We start from the raw sequence: 22,521 nt of genomic DNA, 5'->3' as shown, positions 1-22,521 counted from the left end.
TAGTGTTACGTGAGCCATTCATTTCCCCTTCACGATATTCATCTAACCACTAAATTTTTTTATATCTATTCTAAGTTTCTCACTATTCATCTAACCCCTGATTCGAAAATGGAAGCTTACGATAAGCCCACACGTGCGTATGAAAATTTAATGTCAGGGCTCTGCGTAGAGAGACACGGACCCGGCTGGGGGCGCGGGGCGAGGCAGGTTCTCATGAACTCCACGCCCTGTCGACACTTCTGCATTTGGCGGCGGAAGGCGCCGCGAACGTGCCGGCCCTCTCATGAACTCCACGCCCTGTCGACACTTCTGCACTTGGTGGCGGAAGGCGCCGCGAACGTGCCGGACTGCCGGCCCTCCCCAATTGTGAAACAATATAATGCGTCGTCGCCCGTATGCCAGTCCTGCGGCGAAAGGCTTCCTGGTGAGGTTGTGCCACAGTCCCACACAAGCACAAAGCGCACGCGGGCCCATACTGATCGACGCTGCCCCGAGCCCCCGAGTGCCTGACCAAAGCAGCAGTCGAGCTCCTCGTACGCGCCCCGCCGCTGCCGCCGCCCCCCCCCCTCCCCCCCCCCCCCCCCCCCCCCCCCCAAAAAAAACACACTTGCACACACAGCGCCGGCCGCTGCATAGCTTAGCCACATCGCGACGTCTGGCGTCCCGGCCGCCGTCGGCAGCCTCCCCTCGCTCCTCCTGATCGGCGCCCTCCTCGTCGGAATGGCGAGCCCGGGCGCCGTCGCCGAGGAGGGCGCAGCGAGCGGTCCCTTCGCCCGACCGCACCACCCCGACCCCCGGAGCCGTCGCCCAAGAACAGCACTACGGCAGGGCGGTCCGCGCCGGCAGCCCGGCCGTCTCGAGCCTCGGCGGCGGCCTCCCCTCCGCGCGCCGCGCCGTGAGTCCACGTCCCCCCTGCTCATTTTCCTCATTTCCTTTTTTTCCTCATTTTCCTAATTTCCTGGAACCATGCAGACTATATATCGTGCCGTGCCGTTTCGTGCCCAACGACCCATTCGGCCAACTATACGTGTCTTTAGTCTTGATCCTGCTGGCTCATTCCCGCCCGCGCAACTGTGTCTGCAGCGAAGGAATCTGACCACAAGTTCTGTTTATTCATCCTGATCGTCCTCATTCTGTGTGCTGTTTGTTCGGTGAATCCTAGAGGAACCAGGTGCGCTGATTATCCACTCTTCTTCTATCTCGCTTGCCACCAGCAAGTAGTAATCTGGTTTAGTACTCTGGTCGTTGAGATGTCATTCCAGGGTTGATGATAATTGATAAGTAATGCACAGGTAATTCCATGATAAGTCATGCAACATTATTGCATTAATTACTGCAATGAGAATTATCAAATAATGGAATCGATACACCGAATTTTATCAGTACACTTGTTCTCCTCACACAATAACTTAGCATTTCCTGAGTTCCAGAAACGTGGAACTTGGCTTCCACTAAACAAAATGCAATGACATGATACGCTATACACAATGGGTTCTCAGATTGACTTGCCTCCGAACGGAGGCTACAAGCTGTCTACTCTTGCACAGCAGTCAGGAGCGAAGCAAAAGTGCAAAACACGCTGATGCAAAACAGTTGACACCATCGGCGTCTGCACCGCCACTAGCCGGGTACATCCTCCACGCCTGCTTATTGGCTGCTTGCTTTCCACCTACCTTCCTTTTCTTTCTTGAGCTCCTACTCTGGCCATGGTAAGGTGGTTCATCTTGACCAGTTTACCTACACATACAGAGTAACAGAGACCAGCAACAAAAATTGCTGATTTTTCTGATATCTACTCATCTGAATATGTTCTCTCCCGATTTGGGATGAAGTGCCGAGCAAGCCTCATGACACTGTCCGGCCATAGCATATTGAAGCAATGTAAAGATTTTTGGCCCATTTCTCCTGCAAAAAAAAAAATCCATAGTACATTGTTGATGTTAGATGCCAGATGGGGTGTTCTGAGCACCTGCTTCAGGGTGCAAAATATTACTACAAAAATGAAACTGCAAATCGACATGCCAAGTTCACAAAAAATCACATCAACGTTTAAGACTCAGGGTCCAAATAAATCAACCTAATTTTGACAGTGCAGTCAATAAATAAAATATATGATCATACCTTCACATGGTTGCTTGGAAAAGCTGATGTTCTAAGGGTTTCTTGTGTCTCGTCCATCAACTTTCTTTTGGGTATACTCAATATAAAAGCAGCTTGATCACCAGTGGCTGCTGTAGAAGTTATTCTATACCCGTTTTCCCATCGTCGGTGGATACCTTCACTAGGATAAAGAAAATCCAATTCTACTACCTGCATTACATGATAAGAGAGAAACAAAGCAAGATCAAATTGATTTCAAACATGTAAAGCACACACATAAAGTTTACAAAAGGAATATCAATATATATCTTGTAGAATGAGTCAATTTATTCCTATAAAAAACAGAAATTATCATATACCAAATGGTTCTATATGCCGTATAGCTAGACAGGTAATTTATCCAAAACATGCATTTGGCTTGTGCATTGATAAAAAATATCGATCCCTACAATACCTGTTCAGAATATCCAGAGTTCCTCGACATAACTACACCCCAGCGGCTTCCTGCAGTTGTCATTGATGTAACATGAAAACCTTCTTTCCATTTCTTGTTGATCCATTTGTAGGGGAATGATTCACTAACTTTGTAAGACTGTTGAGTGTATGGAGTTCCTGCAAAAAAAGTAGACAGGTTCAGGGAGTAACTCGTGGCAGTTCTTAATAGAAATACCTAGATATTGAATGCAGATAAGGCAAGTGAAAGGCCACAACCAAATATCTAAATATGAACCTCTAGAGAATCACATAAAACAATTACTTTGATCCAAAAACATGTGCTAGTTGTGCCTACACCTAACTGTATGAAAAGGCACATCTCCATTCATTCTTTCTGGTTTAGGCCACGATTTTAGAAGTATGACATATCAAACATCCACATGATTTGCTTTCTCGTGTGTATTCTCACCATTTTCTTGCAACATATCTGGAAACTAGAAAGCAAACAAGAATGTGAACACCAGACTGTCCAACTATAACAATTTTCTTTGCATGCCACAGCATCCACAAGTCAGCATAGAGCATTTTAACTGTGTATGTTTGGCCAGTGACAACAGTACACAACTGAAAGATTTTTCGTATACAAGCAATAGTCAGCATCAATTAGGACAGACCTTTTGACATGACCACCAAGGAACTACCGTTCGTTGCACCGGCTATGGCACTGATGTAGTAGTTATTTTCCCACTGCTCCATAATCCAATCCTAAAATGCAACAAAGAAAAGGCAACTTGGAACTTAAAATGTAGCCTTGCTTAGGAAAGCACTATGGTTGAGAATTGAGATCATACCTTATGAAGGAATATGGGTGAAAGTTCATAAACCTGAGATGTGAAACCAGTTCCTGCGTCCATAATGAGGGCCCAAAGGTTTGCTGAAGATGCGACTGAACTAATGAACAATCCATCTTCATTACCCTTCTCTACGTGTTGATGAAGTCTGGCATCTGCTACATTGTAATGGTATCTGAAAGGAAAGAAAGAATTTTAGAGAACAAAGCCATATAACCACCATAGGTGTGCATTTAACTTATTGATTAATAGTACAAGTACAAATGCTCAGCTGTATTGTTCTAAACATTCAAAATGGCAAAGAACAAAATTTACATACTTTGCTGGTAAATATAAAACTTCTGCAGTCTTGAATGCAGCAAAACTGTGTAACTATTGCTCCTTAACAAAGACCAGCAAAAACATGTCTTTCCGCATTCAAACAACTGTACTTGCATGGACAAAAGTCCACACAGAACTGTATACAAACATCTATCTAATCCTTAAACCATCAAAATGCTATCCTATTGACATCAGCGAATTATGTTCACACCATACCGCTTTATTTAGCGTGGGCAAGGACTACCACACAAAGTGTCCAACTTCAAAATTGAGAGCATTATGACTAGATCCATAACACATGCACCCTACAAACCTATTATTCACTTAGTTACCTCTGCTTCATGGGCCTTCTAGCGTTATAAACTGAAATCCACTGGTTTGCTGGGCTCCCAAGTCTAACTTTCTTCTTCGGTTGCTCATCTTCTTCTAGATTTACAAGCAATCTTCCACGTTTTTGTCCAGCCTGCATATTAAAAATAATCAATTGTACAATTAAGCCAGATATACAATAAGGGCAAAAATGCATCAACAACTATTGTAAAAAAAAACAAACCTTTAATGCACCATCAATTCTAATAGGCCTCAAATGCTGGGGCTCAATCAATTCATCGAAAAGGGAAATAAGCTTCGAGTAATTTGGTTCTTCATCAAATCTCATATTTGTCACGGACTCCAGGAAGAGTTTGAATGGAGGTGGGCAAAAACAGCATAGTAGATCTGGAGACGTAGCCATTTTCTTCTTGCAAACAAGAAAACTCTTGTTCTCACCCTGCAACATAAATCGGTACGCAAACAGCAGCTCAATTTATATATCAATTCAAGCATACAAAGAAACTAGACCCAGTAAATAAATAATACTTGTGAATTGGCAAAAGAAAGAGAGAATGTTTTTCCAGGCACGTAAATATGACAAATTAGTTCGCTGAATATGAAGGTCAACATAATACATAGTCAATAACCAAAAGAATATTTTTATTGAGTGATTCAACAATTCCATCGAAAGAAAGATAAAAAACCTGATAGCCTTGCCACGGTAACCTCCCTCTGAGAAGAAATATCAACGTATATGCTAATGATTCCAGATCATCCCTTCTGCTACCAGTACGTCCTAAATGGGCATGGACACTAGCATATCTTATTGTACCTCTGTTGAGAAAGGGGTAAGGTCAGTGCATTGAAAGGAAATGAAAAGCACATTAATGAGTTAAAAAAAACAAACCTGAAAATATCTGGCTTCTGATCATATTCAACATGTTGCCCAGATGGTCCTCCTTCCTTCCATCTAGATGCTGACAGCGCAAATGGAAGGTGTGAATAAGTTGTTAGCTCGAATTGTACATCAGAATTGGTATATATCAAGTTTAAAGGCATGTGAAACATACTGCACAGAATATTAACACAGATTTGTGTGAAAAATTGGTCGAGTCATTTTTTATATTTGCAAACAATATATCAAGTGGCATGACATACCTAATCCAAGATCAATTAAAAAAAGTTTTTTCTCATCAGGTGATCCAGGTTGGCCAAGTAGAAAATTCTCAGGTTTAACATCTCCATGAACAAACCTGACAGAAAATTACCAATAAATATATAGACAGATAACGAGAACCAGTAGGTCAAATAAAAGGCAGCAAATACAATAGTTACCCTTTTGCATGGAGTTTCTCAAGTATAGAAATTGCTTCTACAGCTATGCAAGCGACCATATTAGCTGTCATCCTGAATCAAACATAGGTGATCAGTCAGCTGCTTAGGAAAATATTGAGCCAAAAAAGCAGATAGGACATAGTTATCTTACGTCTGCCCAAATGAATTCCAGACATCCCAAAGGCTAGGTCCTAGAATATCCATCACCTGTAACAATTGTATTGTTTATTACTTTAACTTATGTAATATAAACTCGTATTCAATTGTGCATATATATATAAGAACTAACCAGAACATAGTAATCCCCTTGCCGGCCTTTGTAATGAACCCAAGGTACACCATAGCAACCGTTCAGAGCACTTTAAATACATGCACAACCAATCATTAGATTAGTGGGGTTAACTACTAAGATTTATCCTCAAAAGTAGCGAACACTAACAATATGATAGACTGCTTTCATATTTACAGAACGCTGTTATACAAGCAAAACAACGAAGAAACGACAGAGTTCCAATAGTAACGAAAAGGAGCCATCAATGTAACATTTTTTTTCGCGAACACGCATGAGAGTTGTGTATCATTATATTAAAGAAAAAAGGGGCAAGAACCCTTACACAGCAATCGATGTAACTTGCCCATTAATATTTTGTGCATTAGTTAAAATATAAGTCAATATCTACTGAACCAAACAGCTATAAAAATGATTTGTGTCATCGTTTTTTAAGGTGCATTTTACTTTATGAATCGTAAATTCATGTAAGATTGTAATAGAAACAATCAAATTGTTGGTGTATATGTGAGCCCATGTATAGAGGCCCATCTATAGGCCCATGTATAGGAATTATATATACCCACCCTTCCAGGGTTGGAGGAATATCATCCATTATTTCCCTCCTACATAGTATCAGAGCCTAGGGTTAGCCCCTCTCTCTCTCTCCTCTCTCCCAGCCGCCACCGCCGCCGGAAGCCATAGCCGGCCGCCGGCCGCCGGCGCCCCCTCCTCTATCCTCCTTCCCTCCCCTTCCCTCCTCCTCCCCTTCCTCTACTGGCGCCCAGCTGCCGCCGCCCTGGTCGCGCAGCCCGTCCTGCAGCAGGCCGCCGCCGCGGATCCGGCCACCGTCGCAGCCCAGCAGGCCCCCCTGCGCCGCCCCCTGCTGAACGCCGCCCAGCAGGGCCCCCTGCTGCCCGCTGCCGCCGCAACTGCTGGCGCGGGGGCCAGCAGCGCGCTGCCGCCGTCGACCCGGCCGCCCTGCGGGCCGCGGCACAGCTGCTGCAGGCCGCGGGCGTCGATCCGGCCGTCCTGCAGGCCGTGGCGCAGCTGCTGCAGGATCCCGCCGCCGCCGCTGCGTCCCACCGCGCCGCTGTCGCTGCGGGCAAGCGGCCCGCCGCCGACGCCGCGCCTGATGCTGCGTGGACCGGGCTTGGGATGTCGCCGTCGCTGCGGGCAAGCGGCCCGCCGCCGACGCCGCGCCTGATGCTGCGTGGACCGGGCTTGGGATGTCGCCTGTGGATGCGCCGCTCTCCGCCGCCGCTCTCACCGCCAAGTCGGAGGCTTCGGCGGCCCAGGAGCAGGTCCGCATGGCTGCCCTCGCCTGGGAGCGCGAGCGCGCCGCGGCCGAAGCCTCCGCTCTCCGGGTCGCCGAGGCGGAGCGCTTCATCCGCATCTCCTCCGGCCACCCCGTCGTCCCCGAGCCCGACGTCTCTTCCTCCCGCCAGGCCCCGCCCGCTGGATTTGGAGCCCGGTACGACCCGACCGACCCCATGGTCGCCCAGCTCCACCTCCAGGCCGCTGGCGTCCAGAACATCAGGGCCCTGGTCACCGTCCTCGACCCGACGTCCTCCTACTACGGACGCTGGCGGGACTAGGTCCTGCTCGTCCTCCGCCGCTACGCCCTCGACGACCACGTCCTCCTCGACACGCCGATCGAGGCACAGGACGTGGCGTGGCTGCGCCTCGACAGCGTCGCCATGTCCTGGATCTTCGGGACTATCTCCCTAGATCTTCAGGACCTCGTCAGGACCCACGGCGGCACTGCGCGACAGGCCTGGGTGGTGCTCGAGGGGCAGTTCCTCGGCAACACCGAGTTCCGCGCCCTCCAGCTCGATGCCACCTTCCGCACCTTCGTGCAGGGGGACCTCTCCGTCGGTGAGTACTGCCGGCGGATGAAGAGCATGGCCGATGCTCTTCACGACCTCGGGGATCCAGTGTCCGATCGGGTCTTGGTGCTCAATGTCCTGCGGGGCCTGAGCAGCACCTACGACCACCTGAAGGGCTGGATCGCCCGTCAGAGGCCCTTCCTCACCTTCCTGCAGGTCCGGGACGACCTCGCCCTCGAGGAGAACACCAAGGGTCTCGCGCCCGGATCATCCTCGCCCACCCCCTCCACGCTCGTTGCTGCTCCACCGACCGCCTCCGCTGCTCCTGCCACCTCCCTGCTCGGTGCTGCTCCCGCCGGGCAGACCTGAGGAGGGGGGGCGTGGACGTCGTCGCCGAGGGAGAAGTGGTGGCGGTGGTGGCACCGATGGCCCTGCTTCTGGGGGTACCAGTACTGGTGGGAGCCGTCGGGGCGCGCCGGCTCTGGCTCCGGCTCCTGCCCCTGCCCCTAGAGGTACGCCCTGGCCATCCTTCAGCAACCAATGGTCAGGGCGCATCTCGATGTGGCCGTTCCAGGGTCCGGGGGGAGGGCCTCGTCCTCAGCTCCAGCCGGCGGCCATGGTCACCGGCGCTGCTCCCCTCTTCGCGCCGTCCTGGACTCCGCCCGCTCAGCCCAGCCAGCAGCCGACCTGACCTGGGGGGTGGGACCAGGCCGCACTGGCGCTGTCCTTCAGCACCATGGGGCTGCCGCCGCCGGTCAGCACCGAGTGGATCGCCGACTCGGGTGCCTCCTTCCACACCACCCCAGACGTCGGTATCCTCTTTTCTATCCGACCCCCACACCCCGCTTGTCCTTCTTCCATCATGGTTGGTGATGGGTCTTGCCTTCCTGTCACCGCTGTGGGTTCTGCTCCTCGTCTTCCTAATGTTCTTGTTGCTCCTCATATGATTCACAACCTTCTTTCCATTCGCCAGTTTACTGCTGACAACTCCTGTTCTATCGAATTTGACTCTTTTGGTCTTACTGTGAAGGATTCGGCTTCCCGGCGTCCGCTCCTCCGATGTGACAGCCCGGGGCCCCCTTTACACTCTTCGGCTTCCTGATTTCGCTGCTCCGCCTTCGGCTTCTTCTTCTTTGACTACTGCTTTTGCCGTGACGCCTTCTTCCACCACCTGGCACCACCGGCTTGGTCACCCCGGCCGCGACGTCTTGGCTCAGCTCAGTCGTAGTACCGATGTTCCATATACTAGGGCTCTTGCTGAGCACCTCTGTCATGCGTGCCAATTAGGTCGTCATGTTAGACTTCCGTTTTCTTCTTCTTCGCATGATGTGCATGCTTTTGATCTTATTCACTGTGACCTGTGGACATCTCCTGTACTCAGCATGTCTGGCTATAAATATTATCTGGTCGTGGTGGATGATTTTTCTCATTACTCTTGGACTTTCCCTTTGCGCGTCAAGTCTGAGACCTTCCCCACCCTCCTCCACTTCTTTGCCTGGGTGTCCACTCAGTTCGGCCTCACCGTTAAGGCCGTCCAGTGTGACAACGGACGGGAGTTCGATAACTCCACCTCCCGTTCCTTCTTCCTCTCTCGGGGTGTTCAGCTGCGTATGTCTTGTCCGTATACCTCTCCTCAGAACGGCAAGGCTGAGCGGATGATTCACACGACGAACGACGTCGTGCGCACCCTTCTGATCCAGGCCTCTCTGTCCCCGCGCTTCTGGGCTGGGAGCCTGCACACCGCCACCTACCTGCTCAACCGTCTTCCGTCCACTGCTTCTCCTGCTCCCACTCCACACCACGCTCTCTTCGGTACCCCTCCTCGCTACGACCACCTTCGGGTCTTCGAGTGTGCGTGTTACCCTAACACCTCCGCCACCGCTTCCCATAAGCTAGCGCCCCGCTCGACTCGTTGTGTGTTCCTCGGTTACTCCCCTGACCACAAGGGGTACCAATGCTTTGACCTCACCTCTCGCCGCGTCCTGATCTCCCGACACGTCGTCTTTGACGAGTCGGATTTCCCCTACTCCACCTCCTCCACTCCTTTTCCTGACCCCGAGCTGGAATCTCTGTTTCCGACTGACCCGGTGGTTCAGCCACCGTTACATGTTTGTCCTTTCCCTGCAGGTTTTCCCGGCACACCGGCACCGCTTCCGGTGATCCCTGCTGCGCCAAGCGAGGCTCCGGTGCCCGCAGTCGCGCAACGCGCGGCCCCCGGACCTCTGGTCGTGCCGCGCGCGGACACCGGCGCCGCCTCCTGCGACGCCTACACCGGAGCCGTCGCCGCCGCCGCCTCCTCCGGCTCCCTCTCGAGCCGAGCCGTAGGTGTACCACCCGCCAGTCATCCATCGGGATCCTCGGCATATCCATCCCATGGTGACTCGGCGGATGGCGTCTCAGGCCGCGACTCTCTCCGCCATCGAGGGAGAGCCACGCCGGTACCCTCCTCTGTCCGCGACGCCTTGGCGGATCCTCACTGGCGTCACGCGATGGAAGAAGAGTACGCGGCTGTCCTCGCCAACCAGACGTGGGACCTCGTGCCGCGCCCGTCTGGTTGCAATGTGGTGACTGGCAAGTGGATCTGGACGCATAATCGTCGGGTTGACGGCACACTGGAGCGCTACAAGACTCGTTGGGTTCTCCGGGGGTTCACCCAGCGGCCTGGTGTGGACTATGATAAGACCTTCAGTCCAGTGGTCAAGCCTGCTACTGTGCGCACGGTTCTCTCGCTTGTGCTCTCGTGCTCTTGGCCTGTGCACCAGCTGGATGTGAAGAATGTGTTTCCTCACGGCACTCTGTCAGAGACTGTCTACTGCTCTCAGCCGGCGGGATTTGTGGACTCGAGTCGTCCGGATATGGTCTGCCGGCTCAACAAGTCTCTCTATGGTCTGAAGCAGGCTCCTCGGGCTTGGTACTCTCGGTTCGCCACGTTCTTGCTGACATTGGGGTTCACCGAGGCCAAGTCTAACACGTCTCTCTTCATCTACCGCCGTGGGGATGAGACTGCCTATCTGCTGATCTATGTCGATGACATTGTGCTCACAGTCTCCAGTCAGCATTTGCTTCATAGTGTCATCTCTCTGCAGCAAGAGTTCGCTCTGAAGGATCTTGGTCAGCTCCACCACTTCTTGGGCGTCACTGTTGAGCCTCGTCCGTCTGGTCTTCTCCTTCACCAGCGGCAATACACACTTGATATTCTGGAATGGGCTGGGATGACTGATTGCAAGCCCTGCTCCACTCCTGTCGACACTTAGGCGAAGCTGTCTGCTGATCTGGGTGATCCGGTGGCTGATCCTACTGCCTACCGGAGTCTGGCCGGCGCTTTGTAGTACCTCAACTTCATCAGGCCGGACCTCACCTACGCTGTTCAGCATGTCTGTCTCCATATGCATGATCCCCGGGAGTCACACCTTGCTGCGCTGAAGCGTCTCCTCCGGTACGTCCGTGGCACAGTGGACCTCGGCCTGGTTCTTCACCGCTCGTCCTCTGCTGAGCTGGTTGTCTACACTGACGCTGACTGGGCTGGCTGCCCAGACACTCGTCGCTCCACTTCCGGCTACGCCGTCTTCCTGGGCGGCAACTTGGTCTCCTGGTTGTCCAAGCGGCAGCCGGTTGTCTCCCGCTCCAGTGCTAAGGCGGAGTACCGGGCTGTCGCTAACGGCGTGGCGGAGGCATCCTGGCTACAACAGCTGTTGGCGGAGCTCCATAGCCCGCTCGCCAAGAGCACACTCGTCTACTGCGATAACGTCAGCGCCGTGTATCTCTCCACCAACCCCGTCCAGCATCAGCGGACGAAGCATGTGGAGATCGACCTGCATTTCGTGCGCGACAGAATCGCCATTGGCGATGTTCGGGTACTCAATGTCCCGACTACCTCCCAGTTTACTGACATCTTCACCAAGGGACTGCCCTCCTCGACCTTCTCGGAGTTTCGTTCCAGCCTCAACGTAGCCGGTGGCTAGTTGTGGCTCCGGTGAGGTATTTGTCATTTGTACTCTCTTTGTACTCTCTTCTTGTCCAGTCTTGAATACCGCTACACCGGTAGTTCAGACTGCGGGGGGATGTTGGCTTTCTTGTTGTCAGTCTTGAACACCGTTGCGCTGGTAGTTCAGACTGCGGGGGGGTGTTGGTGTATATGTGAGCCCATGTATAAAGGCCCATCTAGAGGCCCATGTATAGGAATTATATATACCCACCCTTCTAGGGTTGGAGGAATGTCATCCATTATTTCCCTCCTACACAAATTAATATAATGTAATTACCTATAAACTTGCCACTCATATGGAGGGCCATAATTGCAACCCTTACTGTTGCGGTGCTCAAATTTCAAAGCAACCTGCAGTCGGTAAGCCATGTGTTAGTATTCTTGTCATATAAGAGGATACTCTTCACACTCGGGGAGGGGGGGGGGGGGGGGGGGCGGCGGGATGGATATAAACCTCGTAAGCTTCAGGTCCGGTACGCTCTGTTCCTCCAGAAATCCTTCTGCCAACATAAACTTGACCAAAACCACCTTTGCCCAACTTCCGCTCTACCTTGTATTGCGGAGAATGACCTACTTGAACCTGCGAAAGATTATTTATGTTCAAACTCGGTTGCACACTTGCAGTTCTAAATGTTTTTACATCACTGGCCAGAGTCATAAGTTCTAACCAGCTAACAAAATATATATTACTAAATCATAATCCCATGAACCTGAAGTACACCCTGACTTAAGCAATACAGGCATTCATTGGTAAGATTCTCAAGTTTTAATCGATGAATTTACATCTTCCAAGTAGAGTGAACAAAAAAGGCATGCTAGAATTTGAGGTATAAGTGGTTATCTCCCATAGTAGATTATTTTTTTACTAGATGTAGTAAAAGTGATATCTGACAGCTACAGGTAGTCAGATATATCAAGCTTTAGATTGCTCAAAAGCTGATGAAAGATGTGAGTTGACTATATCTTTTATAGCAAATCCTAGTTAGAACTCAATTTTAATACTTTGATGTCGAATACTGTAATCTGCAGATGCATAGGTTTTATAGCGACATCTGGAAGGGGTCCACTTCCCTTCTAACTCACCTAGCAACCAAAAAATTATCTGAGCTTACTTTTAATCTAAATTAGGGTCACATTTGGTTCCCTTGCCCACCCTGCCTTGCCTTACCTAGTAAGTGGACAACAAAGTATGGTTGGTTCCCATTCTCAGTTTGTATTTGGGCAAGGATTTCCTAGCTTTTGAGGGATAGCCAAAATGTCTTTCCTCCAGTAGCAAGCTTTGCCTTGGCCAACCTTGCCAAGCAAGATTAGTGGTAAATGCTGGGCAATAGAACATTAGAACCAGCCATGCCACTTTCACCTGACTAAATTAAGTCTCTAAAGCAACTGCATCTACAGACACTTATATCACTAGGAAGGGATCATGAAGAATTCCATGGAAGTGGCCTCAGAAACAGATGAAACATGAATGTAGGCTTCTGCACCTACCATGTCACACATGTGACAGACAGCATCTAATTACCAAGCAACACATTAAGCAATCTAATGTTAAAGGACAGAACTGTTTTCCTCATGAAAATGATATCCGCCCATCTTGAATCCATAATTTTCTGTTTTCTAACGCACTCCTAACTTCTTTAGGTTACTACATCTTGGACCCACGAGCTATCCCAGAAATTGTAATAGCTAGACCTCTAGCTAAGGATTGAGCATATAAATATGGCTATATGAGCATTTGATTCACTTATTTCCATTAGAAATTGCAAAATATTTATTTCAGATATAACCATGGCAAAGACGATTGAGTAAGTAAGAAGATGCTGCATTGTTTGTCATTTGCTTATGATGATGTAAAATAGTTGCTATATGTAGGTCTCAGAGATGTAAAACAAATAGCTGCGTGGAAAATAGGCACAGCTGAATTACATTCATTTATAAGGCCGAGTGCCACATGACACCTGGCCACAAACTATATTTTCACTATTATCCCATTTTCTAAGATAACTTCACTGCCAAACATTAACCTCAATGGCAAGAAATAATACCGATACCGAAAGCATGCAAGTGAAGATACACTCACAAGATGCAAAAGTGCGTATGAAAAATGTACCTTCTCTGGGACAGGGGTTACAGTCCCATCATCTTCACCGCCAGCAATCTTCTCAGCACTCCCACCATCCATCTTCAAAGCCCTATCAGCAAATTCCTCAATGGGCTGTGCCCTACCTGCAGCACGACCACCCAGAGCAGCTCCTGGAAAAACCCCACAAGGTTGGTCGGGGTCCAAGTCAATCACCGGAACACCTCGCCCTCTTCCTCCCCTTCCCCGTGCTGCTCCTCTCCCTCCACCCCTACCACCCCTTCCTCTACCACGCCTTCCTGCCACCGTAGGTGCTGCAGCAACCAAGTTGTCCGTAGGGTCCTGTGCCACGAGATCCTGAACCTTCTTTGCCCTCAACCGAGATTGCCGGACTCCACTACGCAACTCTGGCATCCTTTCTCCCCATGCACTTCCAATCGCCAACGAATCTGCCAATCGAAAACCACAGCAGCACCAGTAAGTCGTCAACACACCGGTACTACATTCTACAACCAACTCGTAAAACAGAAAATATCACTGGGAGCATTAGAAAACACATCCTGGATAAACAACTACTGATCGGGCATGCATAAACAAGCCTTTACTTATTTGCAATTGCCATCTAGGACACACACGACGTCCTGAACCTTATCCCATTTGCGGCCAAACAATCAACGCAAGCCACGACATGAGATTTCCCAACAGTCCCTCCCCCCCCCCCCCCCCAAAAAAAAATCCTATCCCAATCTCCTCGACACATATTCCTCGAAAATGATCAAAACACGAGCGATCGACGCACGCAGATACCTCACAACCCCATCGAAACCCGCCCGGGAGCGCCCCACCAAAAAAAGGCTACCGTAATCGACAGCAACCGCGAAGACAGGCGCCGCCACCAAATTTTCCGCCGCGAAACGGGGAGATCGGCGGGCGCCGGAGCGATCGCAGCGCGATCAGACGCCACGGCCGCTAAGATCGGTCCGCGCCCGCCACTGCGTCCTCCGCCGCCGCCGCCGCCGACACGGTAGCCAATCTGTGACGCGGCGCCCGGCGATCGGCCCCGGAGGAGGAACGGGTGAAGGGGAAGGATCCGTCGCTTACCTCGGGAGAAGAGACCGTGCGGGCGGCAGCGGCGGCGGCGGCGAGGTGGGGATGCGGGGAGGGATGGGTCGGGATGGTGGGAGGTTGGTGTTTGGTCTCTCCCGCAGACACACACCGCTGCGCTGTGGCTGGCTGGCTGGCTGTCTGGAAGGGAGAGGAGGAGTGCTGGCTTTTTGAAGCCTTCCCGTAATCGCGTTGTTTAATTTCCCCGTCCCTCCGTTTTGAAGGCAGGGAGTGCGCTTGCATGCGAGCTCGGCCGGATCCGAGGGCCACGATGCGCCGGCCGCCGGGGCCGTGCTCGAGGCGCCATGGATAACGTGCGATGCTCGGTGGGGCCCTCCGTCCAGGTCCGGTCAGCTGTACCAGTAGTAAGATTTTTTTAAAGCTGGGAATGGTCGTCTGTCTCACCGTCCCTCCTACCGCCGCGAAGCGTGTGCATTTCTACTTTTGCCCATCTTTGTCGACCGGATTTTGACCTCGCTCTCAAGTATGTTTTGGGGAGATTACATGCTCCGGGTGTGTTTAGATCCCTCAAAAACCCCTCCAAAATCCAAACTTTCCATCACATCTCCATCACATCGAAACATTAAATATAACAAATGACCCATGCATGGAGTACTAAATGTAGGTAAATAAAAAACTAATTGCATAGTTTTGATGTACGTTGCGAGACGAATCTTTTGAGCCTAGTTAGGTCATGGTAGGACAATATTTACCACAAACAAACGAAAAATGCTACAGTGCGCTACAGTGTCCGATGTGACTTTTCGCATCCTTTTCCCTCCATCTAAACACAGCCTCTGTAGTTTTACTAAAAATATTGGCACTGTTTTATTTTTGGAGTGCATAATTTGGGGTATGGTTGTATGGGTTCTTAATCGATATGCCGCTTTTGTGCTAATGACTTCTAATTTTTGAACGGGTAGGACACTCTGACTTGTGTGAGTCAAAGTAATCTCTTAGTAGAGGGAGAGGGCTAAAATGGTCAGCCAGGGTGTGAGATATCTATCTATATCACGCACTTGCCTGTCTTTCTTTCTAGGCACATCGGCGCATACGCTTATCCTTTTCAGACTGATTGCTTCCACTGCGCAGCACAGCGGCGATACGGTTTTATTTAGTTCAGTGGTATATTTTGCGTGCCCTTGCAACCGTAGCATGAGGAAAGTTAAGCGAAATTAAAGGGGTATGTGTTACTTTTTTTAAAAAAAAGGGGGTATGTGTTCAGATATAATATTGGGGTCATTTTGTATGAGTTGAAATGCAGGATCATGTCTTCGTTTACTGAGCTTAAAGTTTTATTTTCCCCTACAACTTGTAATAGAATTGCGCACGCTGTCACGGCTCGTGGGATAAGTGTCCTGAAGGTACTTCCTTGTTCCGAGGGGCTCGAGGATCTGGTGGCCAACATTCTGCTGAGTCTATGAGTTAATGAAATGAAAAGTTCCGTTCAAAAAAAATATAGTTAAGATGAACATTAAAAACAAAAAGGAACCAAATTGTATGAAAGCAAAACATATTTTTGTAAGGATTTCTTTTCTGAGTCGTTAAAAGTTAACGGAATTCCTAATCATAGGACGACTATCAGGACGACTAGATGAAAACACCGGCCCAATTTATAGCTGAAAATATCAGGGGACAAGATTTTGTGGTGGGCCGCTTGGCTCTGACCGGCCTGATTTATGGTTATAACCTGGCCCAACTTGGCCGGTGGAAACTAGCCAAGCTAGCTCGGAAAAAGTCCTATTTACCCCCCTGAACTTATGGCCGAGTCCGAATTTCCTCCATGGACTCGAAAACCGTCCGAACTGGCTCCTCCGAGTCCTGATACCGTTTAACTTACCTCCCTGGCCGGGTTTGAAGGTAGTTTCGTCCCATCTGGCGCCACGTCGACGCCACGCGGCCTTTATGACGTGGCGCGGGCCCACATGTCAGGTGCCGCCGCACCAACACCCCCCGCCGCCGTCCGCTGCCTATCCGATTCCCCATTCCCCTTTCTTTCCCAAACCCTAGGAACCCTAGCGAGCCGCATCGTCCGCCATTCCCCATTCCTCCGAAACCCTAGCGAGCTCGAATCCTTGTGGGATGTCGCTTTCGGTGAGCTCCAGCCCCGGTCACGGCTTGTCGAGCGGCGACGGCATGCGCCGCTATTCACCTATCCCATATCGCAGAGGGCCATTCGATTACGAGCCGTCCGTCCTCTGCCAGTGCGGCAGGAAGGCTGCGCTCTGGATCTCCTGGAGCGATGACAATCCGGGAAGGAGGTATTTGAAGTGCTACAATGCGCGGGTAAGTTGGAGTTTTGGAGTGGATTTAGTTGACTTTGCCGAGTTGATCTTAAATGCACCTCTGTTTGTGTTGGAGCTGCAGTCTGGAGGTTGCAATTTCATGGGATGGTTTGAAGGGCCTATTGATGAGTTCATCCGTGGCTTGCTCGTCGACCTCCGTGACACCGTTTGGGGTTTGAAGCGTGAAAGGGTGGAGCTGAAGGCTGCTCTTGCGGATGCCGTGGTGAAGATGGAGCAACTGAAGGAGGAAATTAGTGCCCTGAAGGTGGAGAATCAAGCTCTGAAAGCTGCGAACAAGACTTCGGCGCAGAAGCCTTTGATGAAAACGGTCTTGCTGATTGGATTGGCTGTTCCAGCTGCTGCTGCTGCTGCAGCAGTTTTCATGCGCCTAGGTTAGGATCCAGCATTGTTAGAAGTCTTTTGGTACTGATGCACCAGGAAGTAGTGGTTTTAGTAAGTTCATGTTAGGCATGGCAATGATCTGGATGGTAGGTCTGTGTTGTAGTATTGACAAGTGATCTATACTGGAACCTGTTAGTATGTGTTGTTTGGTAACTTGTTTTGTGGATCGTGTAATGGCACCACGTGGCCTCTCTGAACTGAATTGAAATGGAATGGTGGAATGCAACTAGATTGTGCTGGAAGCAAAGTTGTCATTGTGTGATGTTGTGTATGTTGTTGAACTAGTGTTGAAAAAATGTTCATGTCATGTCGCTGAAAAGCACAACCAATGCACATAATAACATGGTGCCATACGCTTTGGCATATAAAACACAAGACCATAGTGTTTGCCATATAAAACACAAAACAAACAACCATTCAGTTTGGCACACAGCACAGACATCAACCAATAAGCCATAAAGTTTGGCACACACATCACCCAATAAGCCATACAGTCTGGCACACACATCACACAAACAGCCATTCCGTTTTGGCATACAGTACACATTCAACCATACAGCACACATTCAACCATACAGCTTGGTATACATAATGAACAGATCAATCACTTCACAGCTTTGCGGTGTCACAAGGAGGAAGAAGAAGCATAGGGCCTGGTGCAGTGGCCCTCTTCCTAACTTGTTTCTTCTTTGGTGGTTCTTGGGCTGAACATGTTGCTGAAGCTGATCCAGACCTCACATTGATAGTAACAGTAGGTGTTGCTGCTGAATTTGGAGCATATGCAGTCAGCTGTATTGTAGCAGACCCTGATGGAACATGTGTGCTCATCTTTAAATGTGGCAACTTGCCAGCTTGTTGTCCTTGAGTTCCTAGAGCACAAACACACCCAAGGACAATGAGCCCAGTCACATTTAGCCCTGCCTCTAGTTGTCTCATCCTTGATGAAATTGACAACCTTTATTTCATGCAAACAGTACCTTATGATAACCTCTTTGAATTCTTTCTTACCACTGAACTTCATCCCCAGCTCAAATTTTGGGACATCATCACTTGACTTGAACCTCCTATAGTGCTCCTTCTTCTGCCTTAACTCTCCATCACTGCCTAGCTCATCAACTGAGTCTTCAACATTTGATTCTCAATATGGAGTACCATATCCTTCACTTTCAACCTCTTCTTGAGTTCCCTTTGAAGCTTGACTGCCCAGAAGCACATCATCAAGTGTAGCCATTTCACCATTCCTCAACTTCTTCTTGAAAGCTCTGAATTTTCTCAAGATATCAGCAGCTTCATCATCTTCTTCTGAGGAACAATCATCACCAGGCATGTAATCACTATCTTCTGACTCAGCAGACACATCATCTTTGTTGGATGGCATTGCAACAATGACTTTCTTTCCTTTCTTGCTGGGACTCCTATAAAATTCTTGCATCCGCTTAATTTGCTTCTCAACTTCTTCCCTACTTTGTTGTCTTCTCCTGCTCGGCTTCTCCTCTGTCATTACTTCAACACAGTCATCTTTGGACATTTTCTCTTGCATATCCACAAGCTCATCCTCAAAATCACTGACATTCCTCTCCCTATCTGAATCATTACCAGAACCATTTTCCACTGGAGCATCCTGAACAAAAATATCAGCAACCCCTAGTTCAACAATGCTGTCTGACATAAATTGACAAGCCCTATCATCAACCAAAACACGCAGGCCATCATGTAGTTCCATTCCAGGAAACAACCAATGCAGCAGAACTCCTTCAAAGACATTCAAGTGGTCGCGCAGGTGCCCTACTACCTCTGGTAAAGATACCTTGTCCCTATCAATATAGGACATTGCTTCTCTGCCTCCAATATACTCCCTCTTATTCTCATGGTTGACAAAATGACCTCCAAAATGGAACCTCACTGCCAGCATATCTAGAAGATCCATGACTCCAACAGAATAGTCACTACCTACATGCAATTAACAACAACGACATGCTCAGTATCACACACCAGTAATCAAGACCGACACAAGATTTTAATATTGCCAACTCAAGATCAAAATACACCTCCACCGAAGCCTCCCATTAAACATCTACAACAAATATCCTCGGATCTAGCGAAAAGGTGCCTACATTAGTGGATCCACTACGTAGATCCACAATAGGAGCATTGCTTATTCCTAATCCGTCGCAGGGAACATGCATCGAGGACTCACCGTTTCAACCGCCGGCGGTTACTTTCCCCACCGATGGCGACGCCTTTACCCACCACCCACGTCCCTGTAGATCCACCCGTCGAGGATCCGCGCACGCCGCCGTCGAGAGACGCACCACCCGACGAGATGTCACTGGGGGAGAAAGAATGGAGCACAGCATGAGCGTCACCTAGGGTTTGGGAAAGAAAGGGGAATGGGGAATCGGATAGGCAGCATACGGCGGCGGGGGGTGTTGGTGCGGCGGCACCTGACATGTGGGCCCGTGCCACGTCATAAAGGCTGCGTGGCATCGACGTGGCACCAGATGGGACGAAACTACCTTCAAACCCGGCCAGGGAGGTAAGTTACCCGGTATCAGGACTCGGAGGAGCCAGTTCGAACGTTTTCGAGTCCAGGGAGGAAATTCGGACTCGGCCATAAGTTCAGGGAGTTAGTTAGGACTTTTTCCAGCTAGCTCATATCAGACTAGCTCAATGGGCCAAACTGGCCTGGCCCATATACGTGTGTAAGCATCTAGGCCCTCAAGGTTTGTTTCGGTGATTAATGACAACCATTATTGTGACTAATGAGTTTGTGCAGCTTAATGAAACATTATCGCTCATTTGATCATATGTTAAAGAGGCCCCTCAATTTCATTATTCAAAAAGGCGATCTCGGTATTCAACTCATATATATAACAAGACTAAGGATCTTTCTAGTCCTAAGTGTCGTAAGGTTGAGAAGGACACTTAGATTAGTATATGTTTTATAGTTTTGTAGAGGTCGCACTATTAAGAGGGGTTAAGGCTAAAGTAACTTGAGCATGGACATAGTCAATCAAAAATGGATGCACACTATGGTCACTCAGGTTCTAAGAAGTTCAAATAAGTGGTTTTCAACTTATATCTCAAGAATATTTGGATTTCATTCAAGACTCAAATCAGAAAAAGTCTATACACCGGTTTAACCGACGACTCCATTTTTCCATACGTCGGTTAAACGCAGTTATCAGAGTCTGGAAAAGTACATACACCGGTTAAACCGACGATATTTGAAATTAGCGTCGGTGCAGTTGTCCAGAACGTTGGTTTTCCAGGGTGTTTCAAGATTACATTCACCGGTTAAACCGACGATATTTGAAATTTAACGTCGGTGCAATTGTCCAGTGAGTTGGTTTTTCCAGGGATTTCAGAAGTTAAACTCACCGGTTAAACCGACGATGGATTTGAGTTAACGTCGGTGCAGTTGTCCAGAGTGTTGGTTTTTCAGTTGATCAGTGGACAACTACACTCACCGGTTAAACCGATGATACGTCGGTTAATCTGCCCGAGTTGTAACGGCTAGTTTTCCAAATGGGCAGTTTACATTCATCGGTTAAACCGACGTTGACTATTGGAGGGCCGTCGGATTAACCGGCGTTGCGTACTTTTCTGGCAGCTTTTCTTCAACGGCTCTATTCGTGTGAGCTGCCTATATATACCCCTCCAATGGGTCATTTTGCTCTCTCTTGACACCATGCAACATTCATACACTCATACTATTGTTGAGAGCCACCTTGAGCTTCATCTTTCACACACTTGTTCATTCAATCATTCAAAAAGCAAGACTAAGGACTTGAGTAGAGAGAAGCTTGTGTGCATCCATTCTTGGTGATCAGTTCTTGCTCAAGTGAAGGCCCTAGCTTGTTACTCTTGGTGATTGGCAACACCTAGGCGATCTTGGTGATTGAGGTGTTTCTTCCGGAGCTTGCCAAGGATTGTGGGAGCTCGAAGAAGTTTGTACGTGGCTTGAGCTCCACCACGCCGGGATGGTGAATGGAGACTCTTAGTGAGTGCCCTCGACTCGGTGACATGGGAGGTGACAAGACACTTAGTGAGTGTCACAACGTGGATTACGGGTGTGTGCCAACACATCGACGCTATGGGGAAAAAAATCTGGTTGTCTCTTGCCCACTCTTTACTTTCAAGCACTTACTTTCATGCAATTATTCATGTGCTTGACCTTAGAGATCATAACTTAGCTCTACCTTGCTTAGTTTCTTATCTTGGTGTATCTTTGATAGCTTGTGTAGTTTGCTTAGTTAGCCGGTTGGTGAATTGAGCCTTACTAGTATTGCATAGGTTAAGGTTGCTTTATTTTGTCTTAGAAATTTGAAAAAGGCCCAATTCGCCCCCCTTTGGTCCATCGATCCTTACAACGTGAACTGTGAAGCCGACTGCCAGCCAGGTGGCCTGTTCTGTTCTGTCGTACCATCAAGCCCACTTTAGGGCAATCACGACGTGGCTGGGCTCGGCGAGACCCTGTCGGCCTGCTTGATCAATCGGACTAAGAATTCAGCTTTCATTCAGGTTTCAGATTCCTGCCAGTGTGTTGGCGCAGAACTAGAGCCAACACACGAAAATGCTTGAACGCGCAGCGAGCGACGGAACGACGCAGCGCCGATGCTCAGACCGGTCAGACCGGTTGTTGCCGGGTAGGCCGGCGGCGAAACCAACGAACATCGCCCGGGAAGGACCCGTCGGGGCAGGCGCACGCAGGGTTGTTCTAGGGTCGGCAGGCCACATAGAACGCCCTCAATCGACGTAGAGACAAAGAAGGAACATCAGATAGTAGATGGGAAAAAGCTAGGGCAAAAATAAAGTAAAAAGATAAAAGTTGTATTGATTTGATCGATTCAATTCCCTAATCGGCCGTGACCCTTTATATTTATAGGGTGGGGCGGACTTATCCCGCAAGAAATCCTATTACAAGATCTAAATCTATTAAAATCCCTAGTTGTACTCGGATTTCACTTGGACCGATCAGACCGGTCGGCTGCTGCCGGACTGACTACAGCGTCTGACCGGTCAGACCGCTAGGGCGTAACGGTCAGACCGGTCTGTATTGTCTAATGCCAATTTTGGTCGTCAACATATGCCTCCCTGTTCTTTGGCAAATCTTGCGTTTTAAAGAACACTCTTCTGGACCAAAATTGTCTAAGGGCGATGAATACATCAGCCATTTTTTGTGCTAAGGGCGATAATAATTTATCGGCCATA

General features: G+C 49.2%; 1 protein-coding gene across 1 annotated transcript; it reads right to left on the bottom strand.

The window, feature by feature from the left end:
- Window positions 1–1,306: 1,306 nt before the first annotated feature.
- Window positions 1,307–14,805, bottom strand: LOC120708211 (casein kinase 1-like protein HD16). Its single transcript, XM_039993337.1, has 17 exons — window positions 14,618–14,805; window positions 13,547–13,965; window positions 11,891–12,016; window positions 11,714–11,787; window positions 5,644–5,713; window positions 5,506–5,561; window positions 5,355–5,426; window positions 5,178–5,272; window positions 4,927–4,996; window positions 4,724–4,853; window positions 4,261–4,476; window positions 4,040–4,170; window positions 3,387–3,561; window positions 3,210–3,300; window positions 2,555–2,712; window positions 2,122–2,310; window positions 1,307–1,905 (listed from the first exon to the last, which is right to left on the bottom strand). The coding sequence occupies exons 2-17, from the start codon at window positions 13,928–13,930 to the stop codon at window positions 1,846–1,848; spliced, it is 2,097 nt and encodes a 698-aa protein (XP_039849271.1). The 5' UTR covers window positions 13,931–13,965; window positions 14,618–14,805; the 3' UTR covers window positions 1,307–1,845.
- Between the last annotated feature and the right edge of the window lie 7,716 nt (window positions 14,806–22,521).

This window comes from Panicum virgatum, chromosome 5K, assembly GCF_016808335.1.
Source record: "Panicum virgatum strain AP13 chromosome 5K, P.virgatum_v5, whole genome shotgun sequence".
Lineage (NCBI taxonomy): Eukaryota > Viridiplantae > Streptophyta > Magnoliopsida > Poales > Poaceae > Panicum > Panicum virgatum.
Note: the sequence above shows the minus strand (reverse complement) of the source record. Positions and strands in the feature narration are given on the sequence as shown.